Here is a 27,958-nt window from a genome sequence, read left to right on the forward strand (position 1 = left end):
CATGATTTCCCTCTCTGTTTCCCCTGTGTTCCATAGAATCAACTGACCCAGAGCAGCGACGCCTTGGAGAGTGCCGAGGAGCTCCTGGAGTTCGCCAACAATGCTCTGGATGTTCAAGACGAGGACGAGTTCACTAAGGTAGAGGCTGCTGGTCTGTGACATCATACAGGATACAGGATGTGGTGTGAAACGACAGCATCTCATTGGCCTTTAGACAAGAAGATTATTTGAATGTGATCAGCTGACAAGGGAAACCAGGAAGTAGGTAAAGGTCAACGTTGAATGCTGCTGGGGAAAATGAGTCAAGAAAATGTTGGCCTCATCCAGCTAAATTTGGTAGATTGTAGTCCTCGTTCTAAAGTGAAAGTTTATTTGACTGTTTTGGATTTGTTTCTAAATACAATGTGATTAAATGAATGGAAATGAATGACAACGTTTTTGTTTTAACAAGCTTAAAATATACTTTTAAAAGTGACCCATGTAGAATGGTTCTCTTAATTAAACTAACAAACTTCTCAATTTCCTATATAATATTTTCAGAATCTTAAAGTGGAACTGACAGTGTTTTAACAGTCTTATTAAAATCTGTACCTGTATAAACTTTATTTGACTGCGCTCCCATACAGGTGTCAGCTACTCCTGGTTATTTTACCTTTATTTAACCAGGCAAGTCAGTTAAGAACAAATTCTTATTTTCAATGACGGCCTGCGAACAGTGGGTTAACTACCTGTTCAGGGGCAGAACGACAGATTTGTACCTTGTCAGCTCGGGGGTTTGAACTTGCAACCTTCCGGTTACTAGTCCACCGCTCTAACCACTAGGCTACCCTGCCTCCTCTACGCTCTAACCACTAGGCTACCTGCCACCTCTACACTCTAACCACTAGGCTACCCTGCCTCCTCTACGCTCTAACCACTAGGCTACCTGCCACCTCTACACTCTAACCACTAGGCTACCTGCCACCTCTACACTCTAACCACTAGGCTACCTGCCACCTCTACACTCTAACCACTAGGCTACCCTGCCACCTCTACACTCTAACCACTAGGATACCTGCCCCCTCTACACTCTAACCACTAGGCCTACTGCCACCTCTACACTCTAACCACTAGGCCTACTGCCACCTCTACACTCTAACCACTAGGCCTACTGCCACCTCTACACTCTAACCACTAGGCTACCTGCCACCTCTACACTCTAACCACTAGACTACCTTCCACCTCTACACTCTAACCACTAGGCTACCTGCCACCTCTACACTCTAACCACTAGGCCTACTGCCACCTCTACACTCTAACCACTAGGCTACCTGCCACCTCTACACTCTAACCACTAGGCTACCTTCCACCTCTACACTCTAACCACTAGGCTACCTGCCACCTCTACACTCTAACCACTAGGCTACCTGCCACCTCTACACTCTAACCACTAGGCTACCCTGCCTCCTCTACACTCTAACCACTAGGCTACCCTGGCGCCTCTACACTCTAACCACTAGGCTACCTGCCTCCTCTACACTCTAACCACTAGGCTACCCTGCCTCCTCTACACTCTAACCACTAGGCTACCTGCCTCCTCTACACTCTAACCACTAGGCTACCTGCCTCCTCTACGCTCTAACCACTAGGCTACCTGCCACCTCTACACTCTAACCACTAGGCTACCCTGCCTCCTCTACACTCTAACCACTAGGTTACCTGCCCCCTCTACACTCTAACCACTAGGCTACCTGCCCCCTCTACACTCTAACCACTAGGCTACCTGCCACCTCTACACTCTAACCACTAGGCTACCCTGGTGCCTCTACACTCTAACCACTAGACTACCCTGCCTCCTCTACACTCTAACCACTAGGCTACCTGCCTCCTCTACACTCTAACCACTAGGCTACCTGCCACCTCTACACTCTAACCACTAGGCTACCCTGGTGCCTCTACACTCTAACCACTAGACTACCCTGCCTCCTCTACACTCTAACCACTAGGCTACCCTGCCACCTCTACACTCTAACCACTAGGCTACCTGCCACCTCTACACTCTAACCACTAGGCTACATGCCACCTCTACACTCTAACCACTAGACTACCCTGCCACCTCTACACTCTAACCACTAGGCTACCTGCCACCTCTACACTCTAACCACTAGGTTACCTGCCCCCTCTACACTTTAACCACTAGGCTACCTGCCCCCTCTACACTCTAACCACTAGGCTACCCTGCCTCCTCTACACTCTAACCACTAGGCTACCTGCCACCTCTACACTCTAACCACTAGGCTACCCTGGCGCCTCTACACTCTAACCACTAGGCTACCCTGCCTCCTCTACACTCTAACCACTAGGCTACCCTGGCGCCTCTACACTCTAACCACTAGGCTACCTGCCTCCTCTACACTCTAACCACTAGGCTACCCTGCCTCCTCTACACTCTAACCACTAGGCTACCTGCCTCCTCTACACTCTAACCACTAGGCTACCTGCCTCCTCTACGCTCTAACCACTAGGCTACCTGCCTCCTCTACACTCTAACCACTAGGCTACCTGCCACCTCTACACTCTAACCACTAGGCTACCTGCCTCCTCTGGTCCTTCTGTAGCTCAGTTGGTAGAGCATGGCGCTTGTAACGCCAGGGTAGTGGGTTCGATCCCCGGGACCACCCATACGTAGAATGTATGCACACATGACTGTAAGTCGCTTTGGATCAAAGCGTCTGCTAAATGGCATAAAAAATCAAATTAAAAAAACTCTAACCACTAGGCTACCCTGGCGCCTCTACACTCTAACCACTAGGCTACCTGCCTCCTCTACACTCTAACCACTAGGCTACCCTGCCTCCTCTACACTCTAACCACTAGGCTACCTGCCTCCTCTACACTCTAACCACTAGGCTACCTGCCTCCTCTACGCTCTAACCACTAGGCTACCTGCCTCCTCTACACTCTAACCACTAGGCTACCTGCCTCCTCTACACTCTAACCACTAGGCTACCTGCCACCTCTACACTCTAACCACTAGGCTACCTGCCACCTCTACACTCTAACCACTAGGCTACCTGCCTCCTCTACACTCTAACCACTAGGCTACCTGCCACCCCTACACTCTAACCACTAGGCTACCTGCCACCTCTACACTCTAACCACTAGGCTACCTGCCACCTCTACACTCTAACCACTAGGCTACCTGCCTCCTCTACACTCTAACCACTAGGCTACCTGCCTCTAACCACTAGGCTCCTACACTCTAACCACTAGGCTACCTGCCACCTCTACACTCTAACCACTAGGCTACCTGCCTCCTCTACACTCTAACCACTAGGCTACCTGCCACCCCTACACTCTAACCACTAGGCTACCTGCCACCTCTACACTCTAACCACTAGGCTACCTGCCACCTCTACTACCTGCCTCTCTAACCACTAGGCTACCTGCCTCCTCTACACTCTAACCACTAGGCTACCTGCCTCCTCTACACTCTAACCACTAGGCTACCTGCCTCCTCTACACTCTAACCACTAGGCTACCTGCCACCTCTACACTCTAACCACTAGGCTACCTGCCTCCTCTACACTCTAACCACTAGGCTACCTGCCTCCTCTACACTCTAACCACTAGGCTACCTGCCTCCTCTACACTCTAACCACTAGGCTACTCTAACCACTAGGCTACCTGCCTCCTCTACGCTCTAACCACTAGGCTACCTGCCTCCTCTACACTCTAACCACTAGGCTACCTGCCTCCTCTACACTCTAACCACTAGGCTACCTGCCACCTCTACACTCTAACCACTAGGCTACCTGCCACCTCTACACTCTAACCACTAGGCTACCTGCCTCCTCTACACTCTAACCACTAGGCTACCTGCCTCCTCTACACTCTAACCACTAGGCTACCCTGCCACCTCTACACTCTAACCACTAGACTACCCTGCCACCTCTACACTCTAACCACTAGACTACCTTCCACCTCTACACTCTAACCACTAGGCTACCTGCCACCTCTACACTCTAACCACTAGGCTACCTGCCACCTCTACACTCTAACCACTAGGCTACCTGCCTCTAACTCTAACCTCTAACCACTAGGATACCTGCCCCCTCTACACTCTAACCACTAGGCCTACTGCCACCTCTACACTCTAACCACTAGGCCTACTGCCACCTCTACACTCTAACCACTAGGCCTACTGCCACCTCTACACTCTAACCACTAGACTACCTTCCACCTCTACACTCTAACCACTAGGCTACCTGCCACCTCTACACTCTAACCACTAGGCCTACTGCCACCTCTACACTCTAACCACTAGGCTACCTGCCACCTCTAACTCTAACCACTAGGCACCTCTACACTCTAACCACTAGGCTACCTTCCACCTCTACACTCTAACCACTAGGCTACCTGCCACCTCTACACTCTAACCACTAGGCTACCTGCCACCTCTACACTCTAACCACTAGGCTACCCCACCTGCCTCCTCTCTAACCACTAGGCTACCTACCTCCTCTACACTCTAACCACTAGGCTACCTACCTCCTCTACACTCTAACCACTAGGCTACCTGCCTCCTCTACACTCTAACCACTAGGCTACCTGCCACCTCTACACTCTAACCACTAGGCTACCTGCCACCTCTACCTCTAACCACTAGGCTACCTGCCTCCTCTACACTCTAACCAGTAGGCTACCTGCCTCCCTGCCTCCTCTACAACCACTCTACCTGCCACCTCTACACTCTAACCACTAGGCTACCTGCCTCCTCTACACTCTAACCACTAGGATACCTGCCTCCTCTACACTCTAACCACTAGGCTACCTGCCACCTCTACACTCTACCTGCCACCTCTACACTCTAACCACTAGGCTACCTACCTCCTCTCTACACTCTAACCACTAGGCTACCTGCCACCTCTACACTCTAACCACTAGGCTACCTGCCTCCACCTAACCACTACACTCTAACCACTAGGCTACCTGCCTCCTCTACGCTCTAACCACTAGGCTACCTGCCACCTCTACCACTAGGCTACCTGCCCCCTCTACACTCTAACCACTAGGCTAACCACTGCCACCTCTACACTCTAACCACTAGGCTCTAACCACTAGGCTACTGCCACCTCTACACTCTAACCACTAGACTACCTTCCACCTCTACACTCTAACCACTAGGCTACCTGCCACCTCTACCCACTAGGCTACTGCCACCTCTACACTCTAACCACTAGGCTACCTGCCACCTCTACACTCTAACCACTAGGCTACCTTCCACCTCTACACTCTAACCACTAGGCTACCTGCCACCTCTACACTCTAACCACTAGGCTACCTGCCACCTCTACACTCTAACCACTAGGCTACCCTGCCTCCTACACTCTAACCTCTAACCAACCACTAGGCTACCTACCTCCTCTACACTCTAACCACTAGGCTACCTGCCTCCTCTACACTCTAACCACTAGGCTACCTGCCTCCTCTAACTCTAACCACTAGGCTACCTGGGCTACCTGCCACCTCTACACTCTAACCACTAGGCTACCTGCCTCCTCTACACTCTAACCAGTAGGCTACCTGCCTCCTCTACGCTCTAACCACTAGGCTACCTGCCACCTCTACACTCTAACCACTAGGCTACCTGCCTCCTCTACACTCTAACCACTAGGATACCTGCCTCCTCTACACTCTAACCACTAGGCTACCTGCCACCTCTACACTCTAACCACTAGGCTACCTACCTCCTCTACACTCTAACCACTAGGCTACCTGCCACCTCTACACTCTAACCACTAGGCTACCTGCCACCTCTACACTCTAACCACTAGGCTACCTGCCACCTCTACACTCTAACCAGTAGGCTACCCTGCCACCTCTACACTCTAACCAGTAGGCTACCTGCCTCCTCTACACTCTAACCAGTAGGCTACCTGCCTCCTCTACGCTCTAACCACTAGGCTACCTGCCACCTCTACACTCTAACCACTAGGCTACCTGCCTCCTCTACACTCTAACCACTAGGATACCTGCCTCCTCTACACTCTAACCACTAGGCTACCTGCCACCTCTACACTCTAACCACTAGGCTACCTGCCACCTCTACACTCTAACCAGTAGGCTACCCTGCCACCTCTACACTCTAACCAGTAGGCTACCTGCCTCCTCTACACTCTAACCAGTAGGCTACCTGCCTCCTCTACACTCTAACCAGTAGGCTACCTGCCTCCTCTACACTCTAACCACTAGGCTACCTGCCTCCTCTACACTCTAACCACTAGGCTACCTGCCACCTCTACACTCTAACCACTAGGCTACCTGCCTCCTCTACACTCTAACCACTAGGATACCTGCCTCCTCTACACTCTAACCACTAGGCTACCTGCCTCATCTACACTCTAACCACTAGGATACCTGCCACCTCTACACTCTAACCACTAGGCTACCTGCCACCTCTACACTCTAACCAGTAGGTTACCTGCCACCTCTACACTCTAACCACTAGGCTACCTGCCACCTCTACACTCTAACCACTAGACTACCTGCCACCTCTACACTCTAACCACTAGGATACCTGCCACCTCTACACTCTAACCACTAGGATACCTGCCACCCTTTTGTTTTGGACTCGTAAGAAGTGTATTGGTGAATTATATTAATCAAGCATTGAACTGCATCTATTCTGCCAACAATATCTCACTGTACGTCATGGGATGTAGAGTTAAATAAAAACCTTATTTCAAAGAGTCTGTATAAAGTTGGTTTTGTAGCATAAACTAGGAATATTTTACATTTTTGACTGGTATTATGATTGTCTTGTTTATTTAATTTCTGCAAAGTAGTTAAAACGCGGTCAGTTCCACTTCAACTAATGTTTAAATCCAAAGTCATGCTGCTTTTTCTGTGTGATGTTGATCACCATGCTCTACTCAGCTTCCCATTGGGTATGAGTGTGAGGACACAGCTTCCCATTGGGTATGAGTGTGAGGGCCCTGCCTGCCTGCGTGTCTGAGTGTGAGGGCACAGCTTCCCATTGGGTATGAGTGTGAGGGCCCTGCCTGCCTGCGTGTATGAGTGTGAGGGCACAGCTTCCCATCGGGTATGAGTGTGAGGGCACAGCTTCCCATCGGGTATGAGTGTGAGGGCACAGCTTCCCATCAGGTATGAGTGTGAGGGCACAGCTTCCCATCGGGTATGAGTGTGAGGGCACAGCTTCCCATCGGGTATGAGTGTGAGGGCACAGCTTCCCATCGGGTATGAGTGTGATGGCCCTGCCTGCCTGCGTGTCTGAGTGTGAGGGCACAGCTTCCCATTGGGTATGAGTGTGAGGGCACAGCTTCCCATCGGGTATGAGTGTGAGGGCACAGCTTCCCATTGGGTATGAGTGTGAGGGCCCTGCCTGCCTGCGTGTCTGTGTCCACTACAGCCACTGTGCAGAACCCTGCTGCATGCCCACCAACCTGCATGTCTGTACTAACCAACTCTTCTCCTTTCTCCTATACGCTCCTCTCCTCTTCTTCTTCCAAGGCTGCCAAGCAGATCAAAGATAGGTAGGTATACTCGTCCCTTGTCTAGTCTGTGGACATGTCTGTTATCGGCTGCAGTGAGAAGCCTTGCTTCGTGCATAGTTGAGATAGATAGTTTAGCAGATGTATTTGTGTACTTTTCATCACTCGTCCGACGTCAGTGAACCGATAGTGACATGTACTTGACCTAAACTACCGTTCAAAAGTTTGGGGTCACTGAGAAATGTCCTTGTTTTTATACATTTCTTAAATAATAGCACATTTTTTGTCCATTTAAATAACATCAAATTGATCACACATACACTGTAGACATTGTATATGTTGTAAATGACTATTGTAGCTGGAAATGGCAGATAAAAAAAAAGAGAAACATTGAATGGAATATCTACATAGGCTAAAGTGACTGTTCCACTGGATGTCATAAGGTGAATGCACCAATTTGTAAGTCGCTCTGGATAAGAGCGTCTGCTAAATGACTTAAATGTAAATGTATGTAAATGCATACAGAGGCCCATTATCAGCAACCACCACTCCTGTGTTCCAATGGCACGTTGTGTTAGCTATTCCAAGTTTATCATTGTGAAAGAATAATTGATCGTTAGAAAACCCTTTTGCAATTATGTTAGCACAGCTGAAAACTGTTGTTCCGATTAATTAAGAAATACGACTGGCCTTCTTTAGACTAGTTGAGTATCTGGAGCATCAGCAATTGTGGGTTCGATTACAGGCTCAAAATGGCTAGAAACAAAGACCTTTCTTCTGAAATTCGTCAGTCTGTTCTTGTTCTGAGAAATGAAGGTTATTCCAGGTGAGAAATTGCCAGGAAACTGAAGATCTCGTACAACGCTGTGTACTACTCCCTTCACAGAACAGTGCAAACTGGCTCTAACCAGAATAGAAGGAGGAGTGGGAGGCCCCGGTGCACAACTGAACAAGAGGACAAGTACATTATAGTGTCTAGTTTGAGAAACAGACGCCTCACAAGTCCTCAACTGGCAGGTTCATTAAATAGTACCCGCAAAACACCAGTCTCAACGTCAACAGTGAAGAGGCGACTGGAAGACAGTAGTGATGGATGCTGATAATGGGCCTCTGTACTCCTATGTAGATATTCCATAAAAAATCTGCCGTTTCCAGCTACAATAGTCATTTACAACATTAACAATATCCACACTGTATTTCTAATCAATTTGCTGTTATTTTAATGGGCAAAAAATGTTTTCTTTCAAAAACAAGGACAAAACAAATGTCAGTTTAAAAAATAAAATAAAAAACATTTCTAGGTGACCCCAAACCTTTGAATGGTAGTGTTGTGTGGTTACATGTTTACATGGTTATGTGTTTACATGGTTACATGTTTACATGGTTACGTGTTTACATGGTTACGTGTTTACATGGTTACATGTTTACATGGTTACGTGTTATGTGTGGTTACATGTTTTAAATGGTTACGTGTTTACATGGTTACGTGTTTACATGGTTACGTGTTTACATGGTTACATGTTTACATGGTTACGTGTTATGTGTGGTTACATGTTTACATGGTTACGTGTTTACATGGTTACATGTTTACATGGTTACGTGTTATGTGTGGTTACATGTTTACATGGTTACGTGTTTACATGGTTACATGTTTACATGGTTACGTGTTATGTGTGGTTACATGTTTACATGGTTACGTGTTTACATGGTTACATGTTTACATGGTTACGTGTTATGTGTGGTTACATGTTTACATGGTTACGTGTTTACATGGTTACGTGTCATGTGTGGTTACATGTTTACATGGTTACGTGTTTACATGGTTACGTGTTTACATGGTTACGTGTCATGTGTGGTTACATGTTTACATGGTTACATGTTTACATGGTTACGTGTTTACATGTTATGTGTGGTTACATGGTTACGTGTTTACATGGTTACGTGTCATGTGTGGTTACATGGTTACGTGTTTACATGGTTACGTGTTTACATGTTATGTGTGGTTACATGGTTACATGTTTAAATGGTTACGTGTGGTTACATGGTTACGTGTTTACATGGTTACGTGTCATGTGTGGTTACATACGTATGTGTGTTTGCTGTGACTGATCCCAGGTAAGTAATGTGGTGTGTCTATGTTAGCTGGAGGGTGGTCTGAAAGACCCCACACACCAGAACGATGGATAGATTGTACCCATGCCGCTGACCAGGATATAATTTGTAGAATATATTTTGTAGAATATATTTTGTAGAATATATTTTGTAGAATCATCAAAAACAGCCATTGCTCATCGGCAGCCAGAAGGTGTTGCCAATAACACACTGTAGTCACAGCAATGGTTTCCATCTGTCCTCTGTGGTGGTGTTAGTCTCACTGTGCCTTGTTCCTCCCTACAGGGTAACCATGGCCTCAGCCTTCAGACTGACCATGAAGCCCAAGGTCACAGACAACATGAACCATCTGATGGTGGACTTTACCCAGGAGAGACAACTTCTCCAGAACCTCAAGTTCCTGCCTGGTACGTGAAGAGACTATCCCAAATGACACCCTGTTCCCTATACGGTGCACTACGTTTGATCCCTTGTCAATAGGGCCCTTGGTCACACCGAAACACTCACTTTTTCTTCCTCCCTTTGTAGTAGTAATAGGGCTCTGGTCTAAAGTAGTGCTCTATATAGGGAATAGGGTTCTATAGGGCGCTGGTCTAAAGTAGTGCTCTATATAGGGAATAGGGCTCTGGTCTATAGTAGTGCTCTATATAGGGAATAGGGCTCTGGTCTATAGTAGTGCTCTATATAGGGAATAGGGCTCTGGTCTATAGTAGTGCACTATATAGGGAATAGGGCTCTGGTCTAAATTAGTGCACTATATAGGGAATAGGGCTCTGGTCTATAGTAGTGTACTATATAGGGAATAGGGCTCTGGTCTAAAGTAGTGCACTATATAGGGAATAGGGGTCTGGTCTAAAGTAGTGCACTATATAGAGCACTACTTTAGACCAGAGCCCTATTCCCTATTTATTTTTTATTTTTTTACCTTTGGGGTGTTCCTGAGGTGCCTGAGACATAGTGGACCAGGTTGTCCTCAGGTGCCTGAGACATAGTGGACCAGGTTGCTCTTAAGGGGGTGAGACATAGTGGACCAGGTTGTCCTCAGGTGCCTGAGACATAGTGGACCAGGTTGTCCTCAGGTGCCTGAGACATAGTGGACCAGGTTGTCCTCAGGTGCCTGAGACATAGTGGACCAGGTTGTCCTCAGGTGCCTGAGACATAGTGGACCAGGTTGTCCTCAGGTGCCTGAGACATAGTGGACCAGGTTGTCCTCAGGTGCCTGAGACATAGTGGACCAGGTTGTCCTCAGGTGCCTGAGACATAGTGGACCAGGTTGTCCTCAGGTGCCTGAGACATAGTGGACCAGGTTGTCCTCAGGTGCCTGAGACATAGTGGACCAGGTTGTCCTCAGGTGCCTGAGACATAGTGGACCAGGTTGTCCTCAGGTGCCTGAGACATAGTGGACCAGGTTGTCCTCAGGTGCCTGAGACATAGTGGACCAGGTTGTCCTCAGGTGCCTGAGACATAGTGGACCAGGTTGTCACATGCGCCGAATACAACCATGAAATGCTTACAAGCCCTTAACCAACAATGCAGTTCAATAGATAGAGTTAAGAAAATATTTACTAAACAGACAGACAGACAGATCTCAGTCAGCCAGAGGGAGGAATAGACAGACAGACAGACAGACAGACAGACAGACAGACAGACAGACAGACAGACAGACAGACAGACAGACAGACAGACAGACAGACAGACAGACAGACAGACAGATCTCAGTCAGCCAGAGGGAGGAACAGACAGACAGACAGACAGACAGACAGACAGACAGACAGACAGACAGACAGACAGACAGACAGACAGACAGACAGACAGACAGACAGACAGACAGACAGACAGACAGACAGACAGATCTCAGTCAGCCAGAGGGAGGAATAGACAGACAGACAGACAGACAGACAGACAGACAGACAGACAGACAGACAGACAGACAGACAGACAGACAGACAGACAGACAGACAGACAGACAGACAGACAGACAGACAGACAGATCTCAGTCAGCCAGAGGGAGAGACAGACAGACAGACAGATAGATCTCAGTCAGCCAGAGGGAGGAATAGACAGACAGACAGACAGACAGACAGACAGACAGACAGACAGACAGACAGACAGACAGAAAGACAGACAGACAGACAGACAGACAGACAGACAGACAGACAGACAGACAGAGGAATGGACAGACAGACAGATCTCTGTCAGCCAGAGGGAGGAATGGACAGACAGACAGATCTCTGTCAGCCAGAGGGAGGAATGGACAGACAGACAGATCTCTGTCAGCCAGAGGGAGGAATGGACAGACAGCTAATTTTTTTTTCCAGAGCAACAGAGCATCAGCTGCCACAACAGTCATCCAACGATTCCCCAGAGACTTTCTCTTCGTGGTCGAATGTAGAGCAGATCTGTCCGGACTGTTTTGTAGATGTTCTAGAGGATTCTAGGACAGCACCAAGCCTCGTCTTTATAGGGTTATGATGACTGGCCCTCCTATTGGAATATTAGGGATTTCTGTGTTGCTCAGATCCAGGATCATCTGACGATGACCCCCCTCCTCCTCTTCCCGCTGTGCCATACAGGGTCCCCCCCTCCTCTTCCCGCTGTGCCATACAGGGTCCCCCCCTCCTCTTCCCGTTGTGCCATACAGGGTCCCCCCCTCCTCTTCCCGCTGTGCCATACAGGGTCCCCCCCTCCTCTTCCCGTTGTGCCATACAGGGTCCCCCCCTCCTCTTCCCGCTGTGCCATACAGGGTCCCCCTCCTCTTCCCGTTGTGCCATACAGGGTCCCCCCTCCTCTTCCCGCTGTGCCATACAGGGTCCCCCCTCCTCTTCCCGTTGTGCCATACAGGGTCCCCCCTCCTCTTCCCGTTGTGCCATACAGCCCCCCCTCTTCCCGCTGTGCCATACAGGGTCCCCCCTCTTCCCGCTGTGCCATACAGGGTCCCCCTCCCGCTGTGCCATACAGGGTCCCCCCCCACTGTGCCATACAGGGTCCCCCCTCTTCCCACTGTGCCATACAGGGTCCCCCCTCCCGCTGTGCCATACAGGGTCCCCCCCCACTGTGCCATACAGGGTCCCCCCCTCTTCCCACTGTGCCATACAGGGTCCCCCCCCTCTTCCCACTGTGCCATACAGGGTCCCCCCTCCTCTTCCCGTTGTGCCATACAGGGTCCCCCCTCTTCCCACTGTGCCATACAGGGTCCCCCCTCTTCCCACTGTGCCATACAGGGCCCCCCCCTCTTCCCACTGTGCCATACAGGGCCCCACCCCCTCTTCCCACTGTGCCATACAGCCCCCCTCCCACTGTGCCATACAGGGCCCCCCCCACTGTGCCATACAGGGTCCCCCTCCTCTTCCCGTTGTGCCATACAGGGTCCCCCCTCCCGCTGTGCCATACAGGGTCCCTCCCCCTCTTCCCGCTGTGCCATACAGCCCCACCCCCTCTTCCCACTGTGCCATACAGCCCCCCTCCCACTGTGCCATACAGGGTCCCCCCCTCCCACTGTGCCATACAGCCCCACCCCCTCTTCCCACTGTGCCATACAGGGTCCCTCCCCCCTCCCACTGTGCCATACAGGGTCCCCCCCCCACTGTGCCATACAGCCCCACCCCCTCTTCCCACTGTGCCATACAGCCCCACCCCCTCTTCCCACTGTGCCATACAGGGTCCCTAAAGGCTCTGCACCAGCGCTCGACCCCAGATGATGCACTGCACTAAATATGAGTCTGACTGAACTAGCACTGAATGAATATGCCCCCCCAAGCTCAGAGCTAGCCACTCAACAAAGACTAAAAATAACCCAGAAAAATAACCATTTCCTCAGGGTACTAACCTGGGCAGTAGTCCTTTCTCATACTAGTCAATCCCTCCATAAACGACTGTTGTAATGTGCTGTATGGTTGTGTAGCTATATGGATGTATGGCTGTATAGTGACGGGGTTACTGGTAGCTTGAGAGGTGAGAACTGCTTGTGTGTAGTAGCTTCTACAGCTTGAGGACAAATTTCTTCTCAAGCTTCCCATTGTCTGTGTGTGTGTTTGCATTGATACATCAGCTTGCCTGTACACATTTGTTGTGGACCTGGAGCAGCTTTAAGGGCAATCGGTCAGAGGAGTGGCTAGGCTAGGGAACTGCTTGGATCGGTCAGAGGAGTGGCTAGGCTAGGGAACTGCTTGGATCGGTCAGAGGAGTGGCTAGGCTAGGGAACTGCTTGGATCGGTCAGAGGAGTGGCTGGGCTAGGGAACTGCTTGGATTGGTCAGAGGAGTGGCTAGGCTAGGGAACTGCTTGGATCGGTCAGAGGAGTGGCTAGGCTAGGGAACTGCTTGAATCGATCAGAGGAGTGGCTAGGCTAGGGAACTGCTTGAATAGGTCAGAGGAGTGGCTAGTGAACTGCTTGAATCGGTCAGAGGAGTGGCTAGGCTAGGGAACTGCTTGAATCGGTCAGAGGAGTGGCTAGGGAACTGCTTGAATCGGTCAGAGGAGTAGCCAGGCTAGGGAACTGCTTGGATCGGTTAGAGGATTGGCTAGGGAACTGCTTGAATCTGTCAGAGGAGTGGCGAGCCAGCAGCCTCCAGGTAGCTTAGCGGCTAGCGCGGCGAGCCAGCAGCCTCCAGGTAGCTTAGCGGCTAGCGAGGCGAGCCAGCAGCCTCCAGGTAGCTTAGCGGCTAGCGAGGCGAGCCAGCAGCCTCCAGGTAACTTAGCGGCTAGCGAGGCGTGCCAGCAGCCTCCAGGTAGCTTAGCGGTTAGAGAGGCGAGCCAGCAGCCTCCAGGTAACTTAGCGGCTAGCGAGGCGTGCCAGCAGCCTCCAGGTAGCTTAGCGGTTAGAGAGGCGAGCCAGCAGCCTCCAGGTAGCTTAGCGGCTAGAGAGGCGAGCCAGCAGCCTGAGGGTTGTCAGTTTGAATCCCAGGTCTGTCGGGAAATGCCATTGCCTCTTATTATGCACTTGAACCCCACAACAACAGTTCAGCCCAGTGTTGGGTTAAAAGCAGAAGTCACATTTCGTTTGGATCTTGTGTGTAACTGACCAATAAAGTGATCTTTATGTTATTTTAATCCTGTGTGGTTGCGTAATCCGTACGAGAGGGCCGTATAACTAGGCAGTCTTGTGGCTGCTCTGCTCTCGTTGTTCCTCAGAGCTAGTAGACATGCTCACTGGACCGTGTGAGCAGAAAGAGACAGAAATAATCATCACAGCTCAGACTAGCCTCTACCTCTGTCACATGATTGGAGAGCAGAGTCTGTTTAACTTGGTTTATTATGCCTTTTGGGGGATGGAGGGGTACAGTGCATTTGGAAAGTATTCAGACCCCTTGACTTTTTCCACATTTTGTAACGTTACAGCCTTATTCTAAAATGGATTAAGTAGACCCCCCCCTCATCAATCTACACACAATACCCCATAATGACAAAGCAAAAACAGGTTTTTAGGCATTTTGAAAAAACGGAAATCACATTTACATTACTATTCAGACCCTTTACTCAGTACTTTGGCAGCGATTACAGCCTCAAGTCTTCTTGGGTATGACGCTACAAGCTTGGCACACCTGTATTTGGGGAGTTTCTCCCATTCTTCTCTGAAGATCCTCTCAAGCTCTGTCAGGTTGGATGGGGAGCGTCGCTGCGCAGTTATTTTCAGGTCTCTCTGGAGATGTTAGATCAGGTTCAAGTCCGGGCTCTGGCTGGGCCGCTCAAGGACATTGAGACTTGTCCCAAGGCCACTCCAGCATTGTCTTGGCTGTGTGCTTAGGGTCGTTGTCCTGTTGGAAGGTGAACCTTCGCCTCAGTCTGAGGTCCTGAGCGCTCTGGAGCAGGTTTTCATCAAGGATCTCTCTGTACTTTGCTCCGATTATCTTTCCCTGGATCCTAACTAGTTATAGTTGATTTGGATTGTAGCCTGTGGAAAGTTGTCCCACTCCTCTTCAATGGCTGTGCAAAGTTGCTGGTTATTGGCGTGAACTGGAACACGCTGTCGTACACTTCGATTCAGAGCATCCCAAACATGCTCAATGGCACAACGGCAGGTAATGGCATCTAGGATTTGATACCAACAACCCTCCAGTTGCCAGTTTACATCCCGCCAGATTGTCTTCCCCATCAGATGTTTTCCCCCGGGATTCAAACTGGCAACCCTCCGGTTGGTGGCTCACCTCTCTAACCGCTAGGATACCTGGCAACCCTCCGATTGGTGGCTCACCTCTCTAACCGCTAGGATACCTGGCAACCTTCCGGTTGGTGGCTCACCTCTCTAACCGCTAGGATACCTGGCAACCCTCCGATTGGTGGCTCGCCTCTCTAACCACTAGGATACCTGGCAACCCTCCAGTTGGTGGCTCGCCTCTCTAACCGCTAGGATACCTGGCAACCCTCCGATTGGTGGCTCGCCTCTCTAACCGCTAGGATACCTGGCAACCCTCCGATTGGTGGCTCGCCTCTCTAACCGCTAGGATAACTGGCAACCCTCCGATTGGTGGCTCGCCTCTCTAACCGCTAGGATACCTGGCAACCCTCCGATTGGTGGCTCGCCTCTCTAACCGCTAGGATACCTGGCAACCCTCCGATTGGTGGCTCGCCTCTCTAACCGCTAGGATACCTGGCAACCCTCCGGTTGGTGGCTCACCTCTCTAACCGCTAGAATACCTGGCAACCCTCCGGTTGGTCTTTCCAATGTTCTCCTTCTGTTAAGTACTTCTGTTAACCTCTAGTGCTTTTGATGTGTAGTGGAGGACCCACAGCTGAAAAGATCTGAGACTTCCTTGGAGGATTTATTTGACCAAAGAGCCTCTTGGGGTTTCAACAGTCGTAACACTAGTGAGTTGTAGGGGCTCCATTGCCTTGGTAACAATGAAAATGTCCACCTTTTTTTTTTAAAGGAAAAAAGGCACAAATGGCTTACTCTTTAAGATGAATGGATGATAATAGGAAGTTCTGGAAAATGCGCTGTTTAATCACAATGAAAATAGTAAACGTCCCACTCCAACTGCTATAAGGCGTTATCTGGTTGAATGTTCCCATTGAGTTTCCATCTGCGGCCTGTTAAACATCTGACACTGGCCGATATGGACAAATTGCACTATTTCTAACAGAAGACATGTAAAAAGCAGATGCATGACCCATGGTAACAATTGAAATAAAACACTTACATTGTTGATGTTATGTTAATTTTGTTTTACTGTACTTTTCACAGCAGTTGTTGATAAACGAAACTTGAAAATACTCTGGATGCGCTAACATAATAAGAATATTCATGACTTCAACTAGACGGTGCTTTTTGGAGCTCCTAGCTTTTCCATTGAGGAACTGAAGCACACTTGTGTTTTTTAATTTGGAACTCAGCCCTGTGTCCTCACCATCAGTTACTGTGGTTGTTAACACAGCCCTGTGTCCTCACCATCAGTTACTGTGGTTGTTAACACAGCCCTGTGTCCTCACCATCAGTTACTGTGGTTGTTAACACAGCCCTGTGTCCTCACCATCAGTTACTGTGGTTGTTAACACAGCCCTGTGTCCTCACCATCAGTTACTGTGGTTGTTAACACAGCCCTGTGTCCTCACCATCAGTTACTGTGGTTGTTAACACAGCCCTGTGTCCTCACCATCAGTTACTGTGGTTAACACAGCCCTGTGTCCTCACCATCAGTTACTGTGGTTGTTAACTCAGCCCTGTGTCCTCACCATCAGTTACTGTGGTTGTTAACACAGCCCTGTGTCCTCACCATCAGTTACTGTGGTTGTTAACACAGCCCTGTGTCCTCACCATCAGTTACTGTGGTTAACACAGCCCTGTGTCCTCACCATCAGTTACTGTGGTTGTTAACACAGCCCTGTGTCCTCACCATCAGTTACTGTGGTTGTTAACACAGCCCTGTGTCCTCACCATCAGTTACTGTGGTTGTTAACACAGCCCTGTGTCCTCACCATCAGTTACTGTGGTTAACACAGCCCTGTGTCCTCACCATCAGTTACCGTGGTTGTTAACACAGCCCTGTGTCCTCACCATCAGTTACTGTGGTTAACACAGCCCTGTGTCCTCACCATCAGTTACTGTGGTTGTTAACACAGCCCTGTGTCCTCACCATCAGTTACTGTGGTTGTTAACACAGCCCTGTGTCCTCACCATCAGTTACTGTGGTTAACACAGCCCTGTGTCCTCACCATCAGTTACTGTGGTTAACTCAGCCCTGTGTCCTCACCATCAGTTACTGTGGTTGTTAACACAGCCCTGTGTCCTCACCATCAGTTACTGTGGTTAACACAGCCCTGTGTCCTCACCATCAGTTACTGTGGTTGTTATCGCAATCCAAAAACATTCCATTTTAAATCGTAGTCTGTGTCAGGTGGGCATAATATTTCCAAGATGGCTAAGTAATAAAATACCATCTTATGGTGTTAGGCTTTCACAAGACACAAACTGATGGTCATTTTGGAGTACATGAGTTCATTCACGTGTTCTGCATCAAAAGAATGTTTCACAAAACAATTGTCTCATTCTGTTTAGGACAACCCAGGACATAACGCATTGTTGTTGTTGTTGTTGTTGTTGACATTTCACCTTTATTTAACCAGGTCGTCCAGTTGAGAACACCTTTATTTAACCAGGTCGGCCAGTTGAGAACACCTTTATTTAACCAGGTAGGCTAGTTGAGAACACATTTATTTAACCAGGTAGGCTAGTTGAGAACACCTTTATTTAACCAGGTAGGCTAGTTGAGAACACATTTATTTAACCAGGTAGGCTAGTTGAGAACACCTTTATTTAACCAGGTAGGCTAGTTGAGAACACCTTTATTTAACCAGGTAGGCTAGTTGAGAACACCTTTATTCAACCCGGTAGGCTAGTGGAGAACACGTTTATTTAACCAGGTAGGCTAGTTGAGAACACATTTATTTAACCAGGTAGGCTAGTTGAGAACACCTTTATTTAACCAGGTAGGCTAGTTGAGAACACGTTTATTTAACCAGGTAGGCTAGTTGAGAACACCTTTATTCAACCCGGTAGGCTAGTTGAGAACACCTTTATTCAACCCGGTAGGCTAGTTGAGAACACCTTTTATTTAACCAGGTAGGCTAGTTGAGAACACCTTTATTCAACCCGGTAGGCTAGTTGAGAACACCTTTATTTAATCAGGTAGGCTAGTTGAGAACACCTTTATTTAACCAGGTAGGCTAGTGGAGAACACGTTTATTTAACCAGGTAGGCTAGTTGAGAACACGTTTATTTAACCAGGTAGGCTAGTTGAGAACACGTTTATTTAACCAGGTAGGCTAGTTGAGAACACGTTTATTTAACCAGGTAGGCTAGTTGAGAACACGTTTATTTAACCAGGTAGGCTAGTTGAGAACACGTTTATTTAACCAGGTAGTCTAGTTGAGAACACGTTTATTTAACCAGGTAGGCTAGTTGAGAACACGTTTATTTAACCAGGTAGGCTAGTTGAGAACACCTTTATTTAACCAGGTAGGCTAGTTGAGAACACGTTTATTTAACCAGGTAGGCTAGTTGAGAACACGTTTATTTAACCAGGTAGGCTAGTTGAGAACACGTTTATTTAACCAGGTAGGCTAGTTGAGAACACGTTTATTTAACCAGGTAGGCTAGTTGAGAACACCTTTATTTAACCAGGTAGGCTAGTTGAGAACACGTTTATTTAACCAGGTAGGCTAGTTGAGAACACGTTTATTTAACCAGGTAGGCTAGTTGAGAACACGTTTATTTAACCAGGTAGGCTAGTTGAGAACACCTTTATTTAACCAGGTAGGCTAGTTGAGAACACATTTATTTAACCAGGTAGGCTAGTTGAGAACACGTTTATTTAACCAGGTAGGCTAGTTGAGAACACGTTTATTTAACCAGGTAGGCTAGTTGAGAACACCTTTATTTAACCAGGTAGGCTAGTTGAGAACACATTTATTTAACCAGGTAGGCTAGTTGAGAACACCTTTATTTAACCAGGTAGGCTAGTTGAGAACATCTTTATTTAACCAGGTAGGCTAGTTGAGAACACCTTTATTTAACCAGGTAGGCTAGTTGAGAACACCTTTATTTAACCAGGTAGGCTAGTTGAGAACACATTTATTTAACCAGGTAGGCTAGTTGAGAACACGTTTATTTAACCAGGTAGGCTAGTTGTGTGAACAGACAACACAGAGATACACATGGAATAAACAATTAACAAGTCAATAACACAGTAGAAAAAAAAGAGGCGAATAATTACAATTTTGCAGATTAACACTGGAGTGATAAATGATCAGATGGTCATGTACAGGTAGAGATACTGGTGTGCAAAAGAGCAGAAAAGTAAATAAATAAAAACAGTATGGGGAAGAGGTAGGTAAAAATGGGTGGGCTTTTACCGATAGACTATGTACAGCTGCAGCGATCGGTTAGCTGGGCAAGTTAAGTTAAGAACAGATTCTTATTTAGAATGACAGCCAAACCCGGACGACGCTGGGCCAATTGTGATGTGATGCAGCCTGGATCCTTGTAACTATGGATACAATATGTGAAGTCACATTTGTCCTCACGGTGTTTGGTTTGTATGACATCAAAGTGGTTACTTATTATAATCCTCAACGTCTCATCGTTCAGAACATATCGACTCCTCTCCATTTACAGAATTCCTCTCTCAGACAACAAATGAGGAAAAGTTGTCCAATTATAGGGGAGAGGGATGGGGGAGCGTCTTGTCGCGCATGGTGCTCACTCTCTGAGCGTCTGTCAGTCTAAACCAATGCTGCGCTGCAAAGCCAAGAGCCTGACTTCTGACGCCATGTTACTGTACGGGGACTGCGTTCCAATTTAGGCTCTTATCAATGATAGAATCTGCCATTTTCAACCCACATACGGGATGACAGAGACTGAGTGGAAAGGGCAACCATAGACAGGATGTTTGAAAAGGTTCTAAAGGCTGGTGTTAACACCAGGGGTGTGACCCTGACCTCTAGATCCTGAAGGCTGCTGTTAACACCAGGGGTGTGACCCTGACCTCTAGGGTAACTTAGTACCGGGGGTGTTAGTACCGGGGGTGTTAGTACCGGGGGTGTTAGTACCGGGGGTGTTAGTACCGGGGGTGTTAGTACCGGGGGTGTTAGTACCGGGGTGTTAGTACCGGGGTGTTAGTATCGGGGGTGTTAGTATCGGGGTGTTAGTACCGGGGTGTTAGTACCAGGGGTGTTAGTACCAGGGGTGTTAGTACCGGGGTGTTAGTACCGGGGTGTTAGTATCGGGGGTGTTAGTACCGGGGGTGTTAGTACCAGGGGTGTTAGTACCAGGGGTGTTAGTACCAGGGGTGTTAGTACCCGGGGTGTTAGTACCAGGGGTGTTAGTACCAGGGGGTGTTAGTACCAGGGGTGTTAGTACCAGGGGTGTTAGTACCAGGGGTGTTAGTACCAGGGGTGTTAGTACCAGGGGTGTTAGTACCAGGGGGTGTTAGTACCAGGGGTGTTAGTACCAGGGGTGTTAGTACCAGGGGGTGTTAGTACCAGGGGGTGTTAGTACCCGGGGGTGTTAGTACCAGGGGGTGTTAGTACCAGGGGGTGTTAGTACCAGGGGGTGTTAGTACCAGGGGGTGTTAGTACCCGGGGGTGTTAGTACCCGGGGGTGTTAGTACCCGGGGGTGTTAGTACCGGGGGGTGTTAGTACCAGGGGGTGTTAGTACCAGGTGTCTCCTGTCATGTTAATAAGACATCTGTCACACTCCTCTTTTTTTTATTATAACACATTTTTATTAAAAAAAACATGAATTATTGATTGTCATATGTACACATTGATGAAGTTAGAACATTGTCAAAAAAAAGCTTTATTTACTCATTTATTTACCAATAAATGCAAAGATCTTGTCTAGCTTTTAAAGATGCCTTCCTCTCTGTCATTCCAGTCCCCTGGGCCCCAGAGATGGAGGTAGGGGACTGTCTGGTGTTAGACAACACGGTGTCTGTAGCCTGGAAGATGCCAGTGGAGGACAGCAAGATAGACCACTACATACTGGAGTACAGAAAGACCGACCACGAAGGGCTGCCACGTATCAAAGACCAGCGGTGCTGGGAGGTGGTGGACAACATCAAGACCACAGAATACTCACTGTCCGGTACGGAGCTAGAGTAGGGCCCACTGTAGCCTGGGCCCAGATCTGTTTGTGCCAACTCCAATGGCCATTTTCATGACACTTTTTTAAATGTTTTTTTTTAACCTTTATTTAGCTAGGCAAGTCAGTTAAGAACAAATTCTTATTTACAGTGACGGCCTAGGAACAGTGGGTTATAACTACCTTGTTCAGGGGCAGAACGACAGATGTTTTACCTTGTCAGCTCAGGGATTCAATCCAGCAAGCTTTGCATTTATTGGTTACTGGCCCAAGGCTCTAACGAGGGGCTACCTACCGCCACTTGGCAAAACAGCACAAACAGATCTGGGACCAGGCTATAAGACTGTACTGTCATGTATCTTTCTGTGTTTTAAAACGTCAACAGTCCAGTCTTGCTTTACCTAAAACTTTGTAACTTTTATCAAAGTGTAAAAGCTTGTTTACCTATAGAACATTATGAACCAATGCAGATAATATGCTACTCGTCCCCCAGGTTTAAAGTTTGACTCCAAGTTCATGAACTTCCGGGTACGAGCATGCAACAAGGCAGCAGCTGGAGAATACTCGGATCCAGTTACCCTGGAAACCAGAGGTAAGACGGTTAGTTACCCTGGAAACCAGAGGTAAGACGGTTAGTTACCCTGGAAACCAGAGGTAAGACGGTTAGTTACCCTGGAAACCAGAGGTAAGACGGTTAGTTACCCTGGAAACCAGAGGTAAGACGGTTAGTTACCCTGGAAACCAGAGGTAAGACGGTTAGTTACCCTGGAAACCAGAGGTAAGACGGTTAGTTACCCTGGAAACCAGAGGTAAGACGGTTAGTTACCCTGGAAACCAGAGGTAAGACTGTTAGTTACCCTGGAAACCAGAGGTAAGACGGTTAGTTACCCTGGAAACCAGAGGTAAGACGGTTAGTTACCCTGGAAACCAGAGGTAAGATGGTTGCACGATGTTGTCTTTAATTACGTAGTCATTCCAATATTGATATAAAGTTATTTGACTAAAATGTTTTGCCCGACAACAGAAATGTAAGAAAATGCCTGCTATGTCTTGTGTTTGATTCCCTTTCCAGCGTTTAACTTCGGCTTTGACTCGTCGTCGTCCCATCTGAACCTGAAGGTAGAGGACAGGACTGTGGAGTGGGATCCCCAGGGAGGCAAGGGGCTGGAGAGCAAGGTCAAGGGCAAGGAGAACAAGGGCAGGTGAGAACTGAACTGGAACTAGGATGTGTCTCAAATGGATCCCTAGGCCCTTGTGGAGATCTGAGAGGATTTGATTGGTATAAAGCAATATGTAGACACTTCGATAAGCCTATCAGAGGGAAAGAGGGATCTATTACCATATTGACTGCACCTGTCAAATCCTCTTAGCTATCAAAATAGGGTCTAGGGATTCATTTGGGATTAGGCCTAATCCTGATTTTACCTGGAACTCCCTTTGAAATAGCCTGGACCTAGATATGTGTGATATCTTTCCAATTTCTATGGTCATTGTCACATTTGGTTTGACAGGACACACACAGGTCTGGGACCAGGCTACCATTCAACTGCTTTTTCTCCCACATTCTTCTTTCATTAGTTCTCATGGGCACCCTTTATCTGATTGGTCAAAAGGCCAATCCACTTGCAGCTTTGTTACTACAGACACTGTCTGCCAAGTTGAGGTCTCATTTCCTCAAGTGATAGAAGTTTTACAAGCTGCAGTGTTGAGACTCTTAGAAGAGGCTCCGTCGTAAAGGGCTACATCTAGCTGGCTACATCTAGCTGGCAACATCTAGCTGGCGACATCTAGCTGGCGACATCTAGCTGGCGACATCTAGCTGGCTACATCCAGCTGGCGACATCTAGCTGGTGACATCTAGCTGGCTACATCCAGCTGGCGACATCTAGCTGGTGACATCTAGCTGGCTACATCCAGCTGGCGACATCTAGCTGGCTACATCCAGCTAGCGACATCCAGCTGGCTACATCTAGCTGGCGACCTCTAGCTGGCGACCTCTAGCTGGCGACCTCTAGCTGGCTGCATCCAGCTGGCTGCATCTAGCTGGCTACATCTAGCTGGCTACATCCAGCTGGCGACATCTAGCTGGCTACATCCAGCTGGCGACATCTATCTGGCTACATCCAGCTGGTGACATCTAGCTGGCTACATCCAGCTGGTGACATCTAGCTGGCTACATCTAGCTGGCGACCTCTAGTTGACTACATCTAGCTGGCTACCTCTAGCTGGCTGCATCCAGCTGGCTACATCTAGCTGGCGACATCTAGCTGGCTACATCTAGCTGGCTACATCCAGCTGGCTACATCCAGCTGGCGACATCTAGCTGGCTACATCCAGCTAGCGACATCTAGCTGGCTACATCCAGCTGGCGACATCTAGCTGGCTACATCCAGCTGGCGACATCTAGCTGGCTACATCTAGCTGGCGACATCTAGTTGACTACATCTAGCTGGCTACGTCTAGCTGGCTACATCCAGCTGGCTACATCTAGCTGGCTACATCTAGCTGGCTACATCTAGCTGGCTACGTCCAACTGGCTACATCCAGCTGGCTACATCTAGCTGGCTACATCCAGCTGGCTACATCTAGCTGACTACATCTAGCTGGCTACATAATCATTTTTTTTACTAATAAGCCTAGTTCATCCCCAAGAGAATCCAAAATATAAACTTGTTTTACTCCAATGCTTGTAAACGAAATATCGTCTCAAAATATGATTAAAGGTATAAGTTTGATATCATGGATGGTCAGTCCTTGTGTCCATAGCTCTGTCTTTGGATTTGAGTGGTTACATACAGCTTTTTACCGAAACGGGGCGGGGAGGACTCTTTGTTATTGTTTCAACTGCGGATCGCCCCATTTTAAATAGAGAATTCATAGTTCCCGTAGTAGTCTCTGGACTGTCTGGATATCTACACAGGGTTTGTTTACTCAGCTACAGTGTAGAATTAGTGTTGTTTAGTGCTAATGGAATGGAACCCCTTGTAGTGTAGCTCCACCGTGACTCCCCCACAGTGTCTTCGTTTTAACCAGCTGATTATTGTTACTTTGTGTTCATCAACAGCGCTCATCTTACCAATCTGAAGAACATGTCAAGGTGACCATGTGTGGTCTACCTGGATGTAGCGTTGGGCCACCTGGATGTAGCATTGGGCTACCTGGATGTAGCATTGGGCTACCTGGATGTAGCATTGGGCTACCTGGATGTAGCATTGGGCCACCTGGATGTAGCATTGGGCCACCTGTAACCTGTGGCGTTGGGCCACCTGGATGTAGCATTGGGCTACCTGGATGTAGCATTGGGCTACCTGGATGTAGCATTGGGCTACCTGGATGTAGCATTGGGCCACCTGGATGTAGCATTGGGCCACCTGGATGTGGCGTTGGGCCACCTGGATGTAGCATTGGGCCACCTGGATGTAGCATTGGGCCACCTGGATGTAGCATTGGGCTACCTGGATGTAGCATTGGGCCACCTGGATGTAGCATTGGGCCACCTGGATGTGGCGTTGGGCCACCTGGATGTAGCATTGGGCCACCTGGATGTAGCATTGGGCCACCTGGATGTAGCATTGGGCCACCTGGATGTAGCATTGGGCTACCTGGATGTAGCATTGGGCTACCTGGATGTAGCATTGGGCTACCTGGATGTAGCATTGGGCCACCTGGATGTAGCATTGGGCTACCTGGATGTAGCATTGGGCTACCTGGATGTAGCATTGGGCCATCTGGATGTAGCATTGGGCTACCTGGATGTAGCACTGGGCCATCTGGATGTAGCATTGGGCTACCTGAATGTAGCAGGTGTTGTTTTATTCATCAAGTCTCTTCCAGGCTTTTGTGTGAACAGTTCATATTTCTTTCAGCAAATTTTATTTTTTGCTCGTTGAGGTCTGTGAGAATCAACCTCCTGAAGTTGTCTTGATATTGAGAATCTGTGTGGTTTCTGTGTAACTAACTTCACCGGGCCCCTACAGATGGAGAGGGTAGCTGTTTACCAACTCTTGACTTGGTCCAAATAAAATGATTACATCTTATTCCGTCCTGAGAGAAGGTCCATCTGTAAATGACATCCTAACTCTGTTTCTCTTTCTAAAAACCTTTCTTTATTTTCTCCCTCTCCTTCTAAAGAAATGTTGGCAAAATCAAATCAAATGAACCTCTACCTTCAGCCAACCAATCTCTGTGACAATGTATAGTTAGTAGCACGTCATTGATATTGTTTTTATCCATTTTTCCCTGCTTGCAACGAATGGTTTTGGTGAGTAACATTTCCAGTGTTCTGGCTGTAATATCCATTGTTTTCATTCATTTCATATCATGTCCACAAAATCAAAACGAGCATAACCACGATTACAACAACGATCGCAGCCACGATTACAACAACGATCGCAGCCACGATTACAACAACGATCGCAGCCACGATTACAACAACGATCGCAGCCACGATTACAACAACGATCGCAGCCACGATTACAACAACGATCGCAGCCACGATTACAACAACGATCGCAGCCACGATTACAACAACGATCGCAGCCACGATTACAGCAACGATCGCAGCCACGATTACAGCAACGATCGCAGCCACGATTACAGCAACGATCGCAGCCACGATTACAGCAACGATCGCAGCCACGATTACAGCAACGATCGCAGCCACGATTACAGCAACGATCGCAGCCACGATTACAGCAACGATCGCAGCCACGATTACAACAACGATCGCAGCCAAGATCACAACAACGATCACAACCATGATTACAACAACGATTACAACAACGATCACAGCCGCGATTACAACAACGATTACAACAACGATCACAGCCACGATTACAACAACGATCACAACCACGATCACAACCACGATCACAGCCACGATCACAACAACGATCACAGCCACGATCACAGCAACGATCACAGCAACGATCACAACAACGATCACAACAACGATCACAGCCACGATCACAACAACGATCACAGCCACGATTACAACAACGATCACAACAACGATCACAACAACGATTACAATGCTCTCTCAGGAAAAAAAGCTTTAAATTAGGTTCTGCTTATAAAGACTTCATAGTGCCTTCATAAGCTCTACATAAAAGTGTTACTAAGCATCTATAACCGTATTCCGTGCTTTATAAAGGGTTCATAAATATTATTATTTAACCTTTACTTAACTAGGCAAGTCAGTTAAGAACAAATTCATGTTCACAATGACGGCCTACCCCGGCCAAACCCAGTTGACGCTGGGACGATTGTGCGCCGCCCTATGGGACTCCCAATCCCGGCCAGATGTGATGCCTAAGACCGCTGTGCCACTTGGGAGCAACCTACAAAAACACTTGATGAAACCCCCAATCTATAGAAACCCCCAACCTACAGAAACACTAACCTATAGAAACCCCCAACCTATAGAAACCCCCAACCTACAGAAACACTTGATGAAACCCCCAACCTATAGAAACCCCCAACCTATAGAAACACTTGATGAAACCCCCAACCTATAGAAACCCCCAACCTATAGAAACACTAACCTTGATGAAACCCCCAACCTATAGAAACCCCCAACCTATAGAAACACTAACCTTGATGAAACCCCCAACCTACAGAAACACTTGATGAAACTCCCAACCTATAGAAATCCCCAACCTATAGAAACCCCCAACCTATAGAAACCCCCAACCTATAGAAACACTAACCTTGATGAAACCCCCAACCTATAGAAACCCCCAACCTATAGAAACACTAACCTTGATGAAACCCCCAACCTATAGAAACACTAACCTACAGAAACACTAACCTTGATGAAACCCCCAACCTATAGAAAAACTAACCTTGATGAAACCCCAACCTACAGAAACACTAACCTTGATGAAACCCCCAACCTACAGAAACACTAACCTTGATGAAACCCCCAACCTATAGAAAAACTAACCTTGATGAAACCCCCAACCTACAGAAACACTAACCTTGATGAAACCCCCAACCTACAGAAACACTAACCTTGATGAAACCCCCAACCTATAGAAACACTAACCTATAGAAACACTAACCTATAGAAACACTAACCTATAGAAACACTAACCTATAGAAACACTAACCTACAGAAACACTAACCTTGATGAAACCCCCAACCTATAGAAACACTAACCTTGATGAAACCCCCAACCTACAGAAACACTAACCTTGATGAAACCCCCAACCTATAGAAACACTAACCTACAGAAACACTAACCTTGATGAAACCTCCAACCTACAGAAACACTAA

General features: G+C 48.0%; 1 protein-coding gene across 5 annotated transcripts in view; it reads left to right on the forward strand.

The window, feature by feature from the left end:
* The window catches only part of LOC123989566 (FSD1-like protein), a 78,429-nt gene that overhangs the window by 30,856 nt on the left and 19,615 nt on the right, over window positions 1-27,958 (forward strand). For all 5 annotated transcript variants that reach the window (XM_046290681.1, XM_046290682.1, XM_046290680.1 and 2 more), the window contains exons 4-9: window positions 37-138; window positions 7,513-7,535; window positions 9,891-10,012; window positions 21,475-21,684; window positions 22,175-22,273; window positions 22,754-22,883. In XM_046290681.1, coding sequence (XP_046146637.1) covers window positions 37-138; window positions 7,513-7,535; window positions 9,891-10,012; window positions 21,475-21,684; window positions 22,175-22,273; window positions 22,754-22,883 — 686 coding nt within the window. The remainder of the gene's footprint in view (window positions 1-36; window positions 139-7,512; window positions 7,536-9,890; window positions 10,013-21,474; window positions 21,685-22,174; window positions 22,274-22,753; window positions 22,884-27,958) is intronic.

Source organism: Oncorhynchus gorbuscha, linkage group LG11 (genome assembly GCF_021184085.1).
Source record: "Oncorhynchus gorbuscha isolate QuinsamMale2020 ecotype Even-year linkage group LG11, OgorEven_v1.0, whole genome shotgun sequence".
In the NCBI taxonomy this organism is placed as follows: Eukaryota; Metazoa; Chordata; class Actinopteri; order Salmoniformes; family Salmonidae; genus Oncorhynchus; species Oncorhynchus gorbuscha.